The sequence below is a fragment of the Papaver somniferum genome, chromosome 11 (genome assembly GCF_003573695.1).
Source record: "Papaver somniferum cultivar HN1 chromosome 11, ASM357369v1, whole genome shotgun sequence".
NCBI classification, from domain to species: domain Eukaryota; kingdom Viridiplantae; phylum Streptophyta; class Magnoliopsida; order Ranunculales; family Papaveraceae; genus Papaver; species Papaver somniferum.
Window position 1 is genome coordinate 25,059,540 of NC_039368.1, and position 8,205 is coordinate 25,067,744.

Here is an 8,205-nt window from a genome sequence, read left to right on the forward strand (position 1 = left end):
CGTCACCAGCCTGTATTACTTCTACATCACGATCCAAATGGTTCCTTCAATGCAATTGTGAGGTTTCAAATTTACACCTTCAGTGATGGTCCCAGAACGCCTCCTACAGACAAGCCAAAATATGAGTGGGAATGTCCGACTCGTTCATTATCATGGAATGAGGTTTCTGGATCCCATAATCACTGTGATTGATTTCCTGCTTTTACTAGAGATCAAACTGGCTTCCGAACCCAGTGATCTTTCTGTTGTAAATGAGATTCAGTAACACCAAAATTACCAGTAAATATGGGTTACTTATCTCCCCCCAATAAGTCCACTAGGGCTGAGTGGAGATGACTAGCAGATAAGTGCATAATTTCCCACCACTAAAACACTCTCTAATCACCTTATCATTTCAATTGCACCAAGCGGTAGCATTACAAGACCCATTATGAGGTGCACACAAAACCAAGTTGGGTAACTTGGTTGGAACACTAGTTTGGGAAGCGATCTGACATTTGCCGTCGAGTCAAAAGCTCAATGCATATATACAAGAAAACAGCTTAGATTTCCTCATCTTATGACCACCACAGTGCAAGAATTCAGCGTTTACATACAAGAAAACAAATGCTCAGGACTCACTGATATAGAGTACCTTGTTTTTAACTGCTGAAAATTACATAAGCCAATTTCGTACTATGTTACATAAGAAACTAAAAGTACATTAAAACATGAACGACAACCTGACCAAACATACAGAGAGACCCTACAAGAACATAGAATGTTCTGCAGAACACTAACCAAAACTGGAACACGTCAAGGCAAGCAGAACATAACGGACACGGCCGCACATTTCAATTGCAGACATCTTTCTCTCATATTAACATAAATTGGCCCATCGCTTACAACCAATATTCATGATCACAAGATTTGGTACAAGAGAATCATGTGAGAGCCCTACCGTTTCCGCAACTTATCTCGCCTAACTTTAATTATTTTGCGACCAGATTTATCACCACCCCCTGCGCTACCAAGTGAGAAGCTTCCTGCACCTCCAAGCCCAAATTCACCAGGCGGTGCTTGGAATGGATTTGCCATTTGTGGAGTGACGGGATTTTGTTGGCCACCAAACGTGAACGGAGACCCCCCTGATGGAGGCAGAGAATTAAACAGGAATGGTGAGGTTGAACTTGTTGGCTGACCAAATGCAGGGACCACAGGAGCTGATGCTTGTAAAACATCCTCGGCCATGCTATCCTCCATATTCATCTGATCGTTATTTGGGGATGTACCAAAGATAACAGGGCTTGTGCCAAAACTAGATACATTCGGGGAGAGAGAGTTCAAAGCGGCTGTGCCAGAAGCCGCAGAGGTGAATGAGAACGGTGACGACCCTGGTAATGGTGCAGAGCTGCTAACAGGAGCTGGTAATGATCCAAATGAGAACCCTGTTGACGTAGAAGGTGTCGAACCAGCATCGGATTTTGAAGCCCCAAATGCAAACCCTACAGTTGAGGTTCCAGTGGCAAATCCACCGAAGACAGTAGATGGAGTAGACTGAAAACTCGGACTGAATGAACTATTTGCAGCAGTCCCAGAACTGAAAGAACCAGCAGTCATAGAGAAGGACGTTGAAGAACTTTGACCAAACCCAGTACTTGAACCAAATGGATTAACAGCGGGGGATGAATTACCAAATAGAGGACTAACAGAGCTCACTGTCGATGCGCCGGTAAAACCGAAGGTTGGAGAGGGAGCAGAAGACCCAAAAGGACTGGGTGTGCTATTAGTAGATGGTGCAGTTCCACTTCCAGATTCAGCAGTGGCTGCCTTTGACCCAGTTGCAGAAACAAAAGGATGAGTCTGAGGTTTGTTATTGGCGAAGGGATTCACTGCATTAGAAGCATTGAAACTAAAAATGCCATTTCCAGTACTTGTTGTAATAGATGGTGCGTCCCCGGTAGAGGTTAGACTACCAGAAGGTGGTGGCTGCTTTGTTATACCCTCTAAATGCTTGTCCTCTGAGCCAGATGATGGCAATGGCAGTGTACTGGAGCTAGATGGAACAACTGCTGGGGTAGAGCTTAAACCGAACTGGAACGGTGCTGCAGGGGTTGCTGGTAAGGTAGATATACTGCTGTTAGTACTAGCAGCGTTGGATGGGTTGGTGATGCCATTGGCAGCAACAACGGTGGTTGTGCCAGTGGTATCTATACTTGTATCTAAACCTTTGGAAGCATTTGGAGCTACAGTAGTAGGGGGGCAGAACAAAGAAGTAGTCGAAGCAGATGACAAGTTTGAGCTTGAATTAGTAGGCGCTCCAAATGAGAATAGGGGAGTTGATGATGGTACAGGAGAGGAAATGACATTTTCTGACTGCTTGGATGACTCGTCAGCCTTACGAGTACTTCCGTTACTTTTACCCAACTCCGCATCTTTAGGCACATGCTCTGTCACACTAACAGCTCCAGCGGCAGTACTGCAGGATAGAATAAAAAGTGAGTTAAATAACTAAATCAACATAGGTAATTACTTCAACGTCAAAATATACTGAAGAACGAAAAAAATTGCTCCATAGCTATATTGCATCAGCAGAAGATTATGGACTAACAAAAAATTGCAGTTACAAAACCTACAAGGCATTAGTAATCTAATTCGCTACTGACTTGTACTTCAAATACAAACCAGAGGTGATAAAACCACCACTAATCCAATTTTTTAAACCTAATATTACCTTTACATCCATCAATTTAAACCTAATATTTTTGATTCTCACAAGAAGGATACAGATAGATATGTAAAACGGCAACCAAGTTTTTTGAGTACAACGCTTTTCTGTCTTACAACTTCAAAACAGGGATAGAACAGTGGGACACACTTAGCAATCCTTTCATGTCCTCATTCATTTGTTCAGCCATAACTTGCACAGAATTCATTACCATTTACCAAGCAAACACAAATGAAAGAAAATAAATTATCAAAGTATAGTTCAAAGGGAATCTGATCTCGCCAGGTCCCGAAATATGGATATGTAAAAGATTAATCTTAAAAAATTCAGAAACCACTAGCACTTTAAAGTTCACGGTCATACGGGAAAAAAAATTATGCAAGTGAAGAAATATAAGGAAAGAGCTATTTGAACTGGAAAATATTATATGATAACTAAGTGAAGCTAACCTGCTTATTGCCTCTATCTTTTTGATAGATGGAGCACCAAATACAACGCCTGTAGATTCAACTAGTGAACCCTGGTTATAAGCTTTGGTGGCAAAGTTGAATGCGAATGCAGTTTGTCCTTTCGGTTCTGAGTTTTCAACTGGTGAAACGAGCTGAGAAGCAGGCGCGCTTTCTACCACTGCTGCACTGGGTGAAGGTGTGACAGGAAGAGCAGACGATGAATCCTTTTTCGAAACTATAACGGCCCCATCAGAAGCTCCAAAATCAGCCCCGGAGGAAATTGCATTTACAGTGAGCGCTTCAGAAAATGAAGTAATAGGCTTCGCTACAGACACTGTTTCAGCAGCATTGGATGGGCTCTGCACCATAGATGTACTGAGTTTGTCAGTCTCAGCTACCGCTGGGGTTAAATTAACCCTGTCACTGTAAGAATCATCGTCCATATCCAGATAGTCCTTCAAACAATAATTTTAGTTTAATTATATGACGTGAAAAGAGCATCCATAAATTGGTACTACTGATGGATAGAAGAGTTATTAGGGATGAAGATCATATAAAAGAAGGTAACAAGTGAAGGAATCTAAAGTCCCAGCTGACTTTAACTTTATTTTTTTCAAAAATGCAATTTATATACTTAAATCAGGTAAAAAAAAGAGTACTCTAAATACAAATAAAAATAGACCAACTAAAAAAAGATGAGACCCAGGGCGGGCACATACCTCATGAGCACTCATATGGAAGGCACGTTTTTGGGGAGGCATCTCTGAGGCCTTGCCACTAGGGACAATATCTTCAGCAGAAGATTTAGTTTCTACACCGTTCGCTTTAGGAGCCTTTTCATCTCTAAATGTAAAAACTCCCGCAGGGCCATTGTCCTTAACCTTGCCTTGCTTTGGAGAAGTTGATGCCTCGGCACCTGAAGCAGAGTTACCACCTGCCCCATCCAGAGCACCCGAGCTTTGTGCACTAACCAAAAACCTTGATGAATCTACATCTTCGACACTTCTAAGAGCCTGCCCTTGTAACATACCAAGTGTTAACTTAGCAGGTGACTTGCCCCTGGCGGAGGCTAGCCTGAGCTCAGATGATTTTTCTTTAGGAGAAGGGACTAACTTATCAAGCTGCTGCAATATTTTCTGGGCCATCTGAGTTGACTGAGAAGGAACTGAAGATAAACTTGTAGCAGGCATGCTGTTATATCCATTTTCTGAAGGCCTCAAATGTGAGGTGTTATTTTGCTTGGATTCGTCCATATTCTGTGCCGGAGAAGTAGAGGCTTGAGCAGCATAAGAACCATCAGCAGATAACGGGTTAGAGGAAGAACTCCCAGGTGTGACCATAGCTTTTGATGGTGACATTAACATGTTGGTTTTCTGACGAATCCTACGTATAGGACCCACAGAGCCTATATCACTATCTAGAACCGAGATTCTCCTTTTAGAAGGCTGCATATGAAAAATAGCATAATAAGATCAATGTGAAAATCCAAGTGAATATTAACAAGTTTCCTGTTTTCATGTATGCTGACCTGTTTACCACCAGAAAATGTGCTATTTTCCCAAGGCCGCTGAGATGATGTGGATGGGGTCATCACCTGTGCATCAATCTAGAATAAAAACACGACAGACAAGAACCTTAAGGTGTGAATATCTTGAAAATAAAGAAGGCAACTGCATAACACGACAAACGACAATTCAAGCATCTATATATGCACCTTCAGGACACCGCTGTTGTGAACTCGGGAGTACGGGGTACGAGACATATTATATATCGTGGATCTGCCGCGAGGTCTTGGCGTCATAAACCCATTCTCAGAGACAGTAGGAAAGCGGACAGCAGATCTTGGAACAAGGGACATACTGTGTGACTTTGGTGTAAATGGTGCGTTCGTTAACAGTGACACGTCTTCCCTGAGTGATTGACTACGCAAACCTAATGTTGAAGGAGAAACTTTGGAAGATCGATTGCCCATATAAGCTTTCGCAAGCTCAGTGGGCGATGCAACATCCTGTTCCATTTCCTACAAAAGCAGCATTGTGACAGGACTTAGTAAGCAATGAGTGCAAAATCAATAATTTGAATCCAATGTCACACATTTAAGTAGCATCTATACGTTGTTTTAAATGTGCAAAAGTAAGGAGCGTGAACTTTACACTTGATCTGAAAGTAGAAGCTGAAACGCCTCCGTGTAAGTTCTGGCTGACCATTCCATTTTCTTGAACCGCCATATGTAGGAGTTGTTGTCTTTCTTGAGTCGTTGCCTTCTGTGAAGTACTTAGCCCAGAAGCTTCCTTTCCGTTTCCTGCAGTTTCACCAATTCTTGAATGTATCACCTCAGTCAAGCGGTCAATTTCGTCTCTGTTAAGGGGAAGACATTATCAAAATTATTCAGCCATTAATTATCAGATAGAGATGAAACTTATGTTACATTAACGAAGGATCAGCAGCACAGATCTACGAATAGTCTTGTATTTTGAACTTAAAAAACATGAAAAGCTATGAATCTACATTTAAATCAGAGGATAATCGAACATTCAGGATCAGGAAATATAAATGTTAAAATCTTCAAAGACAGAACCTTAGAAAAGAAATGGAGAATCATAACCGCAAGGGCGCTGGACGGAAGTTATTTGATATCAACTAAATGAATATATGAAACTTCCCTTGATCAAATATCATTAGAAACTGCCATACAAGAATTACTTACTTCGTAAAGGTTTTTTCCTTCAACAGTTTCTCCAGATCATCTATTTTACTGTCCCCGAGACTATTTTTCAAGCAATCACCTTCATTCCCAGTGGCATGTTCACGTGATTCTGGGGATCGAACCTGCGGACACAGAACACTTGAATACCTAGGGATGAAAGTTCCAGGACACTGAAAGACATGAAATATGAGAAAAGTAAAATCTTTGGGACAAGTAAACACGCCACAGCAACTAATCCAACTGGGCTGGGGGAAAACATATTCTACTGGTATTCCAACGGCCATTTGATGACGTTAGATACATTACAATCCATGCCATGAGAATAAAGAAAAGGTCTAGGCACGTATTCACAGAAACCATAAGCCTACTGAGAGAAATTGAAGAATAAAAGAGCAGAGTACCCGCAAGTTAAATTCGTTTCCAAACACTTCGCAATATGTGATAGTGAGCGATAAAAAAAATAGTGAGAGAAAATCAAACACAGCTAAGCATTTGTTCCATACACATTGCAGTCTTGCACCTCATTAAGGTAAACTCTAAACAAAATCAAGAGATGCCTTGGTAAGTGAGCAGCGTAGATAAAGTGAATCGCAATTATCCAGTAAAATATCAAACTAGACTAATGTTTTCATCATGACACAAGATGTACCAAAAATCCATGCATTGACATGTAAAGGATTGGAAATAGGTTATCGTAGGCTCTTCTTAAATACAAAAGGGAAACCCGGAAATAAAACACACATGTATTTCAGTGCAACAGCTAATCACAATTTTCAGCAAAACAACTTCCTAAATCTAGACAAACTTACAGATGGACCAGCTTCTCGAAATTGAACCCTCTGTCCATGATTTGTCTCTGCAGATAAGAAAATTTAGCACATAATGTAGATCAGAACTCATGAACATTCGTCCTTTGTATAATGCATAAATTATGATTGTAACAAAAACAATGACATTCAAAAAATAGGAATAACGAATGACTTTTTTAAAATTAAAAAACCACAGAAAATAACCTAAAACTTGGAAAAAAAATTCCCTTGTAAATAATCCATGCAACTTGTTCCCAAAGTAGGCATTTCAGACTTCACAATTTCTAAAAATCTCGAACATAATCTAAATTACAACTAACCAAATAACCCTAAACCTAGAGTGTTTATCTTCAAAGGCCCTAAATATCTATTAGGTTTTGATCATCTCACCTACACCTTCAGTAACTCTGAATTTACCATTAAATACACAAATTAACGAATTTCTTCTAATAAAATAACTAATCTTACAAGCCCTAAAAACAAATCAACATAACCCTAAAAAATATAAAAGTACCCAATAAAAACCCTAAGAATAACAACAAAAAAAAACAATTAAAACCTCTAACACGCATCAATAGGCAAGAAAAACAAAACAACTTCAACATACGAAATAATCATACCTGTGACCGGCGGTGGTGGAGCAGTGAGACTCTTCGTAAAGAGAGATTTAAAAAAATTTTGGGCACTTCTAGTTATTAATCCATAAGCTGGATCAACAATTCTGGAAATCCAACCATTCCTATTTCCTGCTTCAATAGGGTTCCTAATTGCTGTAATCGGTCTTTCATAGGGTTTAGTGGTTCTATTTCTTAACGGCCTCTTTTGAAACTTCCCTCCAGCTCCTCCTTCATAAGATCCTGTCGCTCCCGCCGCCGTTGTTGCCATTAACGCTCTGCTTCAAGTTCTTTAGAAAGAGAAAGATGTGAAAGAAAAAAACGGTCACCGCCGCGCGCAGTCCCTAGAATAGGGTTTTTATTCGAAAGCGAAGAAGAAGAAGAAAAAGAAAGAAAGAAAATCTCGAGTCTCAGAGGAGAGAGAAAGTGGAGTATGAGTCTATGAGAGGGAGATTTTCTACACCGACCATGTGGTGTTTTCGCTTGTGTTTAATTAAATTGATAAGGTGTTGCGGAGTATGTAGCATTTAATTTACGCCGGTTTTTTATTGTTGGATTATAACACGTGGCACGCCTTATCCTATTTTAAGCGGGATGACGAGTTTTGTTTGAAATTTTCGGAGGGGTTTTGGTGGGAACGAAAAAAAATTCATCTTTCGGCACTCGCTGTGATCCGTTGATTCTTGAGGACGAGGGCTGATCAGCCCATGATTCCCCGTTTGGATACCAAAAACAAAAATGTTTTTGCTTCTCCAAAAATAAAAGTTAAAAGCAAAAGGCACCCATAAAAGATTTAGTTTTTGGTTTCTGAAAAAAAAAAAAAAAATTTCCACCCAAAATGATTTCTAGCATTTTGACTTCTTAAAATTAAAAGACTAATTCTGGATGTGCCAAACAAGCTAAAGCATTGCAACATTTA

The 8,205-nt window shown here is 40.1% G+C and overlaps 1 protein-coding gene across 2 annotated transcripts; it reads right to left on the reverse strand.

Annotated features, from left to right (window-relative positions):
- Positions 1–526: 526 nt before the first annotated feature.
- On the reverse strand, positions 527–7,737 carry LOC113323635 (nuclear pore complex protein NUP1-like). Of its 2 annotated transcripts, none has more exons than XM_026571961.1 (9): positions 7,293–7,737; positions 6,673–6,719; positions 5,864–5,985; positions 5,310–5,514; positions 4,871–5,176; positions 4,685–4,762; positions 3,876–4,601; positions 3,157–3,515; positions 527–2,458 (listed from the first exon to the last, which is right to left on the reverse strand). In XM_026571961.1, the coding sequence occupies exons 1-9, from the start codon at positions 7,555–7,557 to the stop codon at positions 937–939; spliced, it is 3,630 nt and encodes a 1,209-aa protein (XP_026427746.1). In that variant the 5' UTR covers positions 7,558–7,737; the 3' UTR covers positions 527–936. The 2 variants fall into 2 exon arrangements, with proteins under 2 accessions (XP_026427746.1, XP_026427745.1); XM_026571960.1 differs by having other exon boundaries at positions 3,157–3,611.
- Positions 7,738–8,205: the final 468 nt, after the last annotated feature.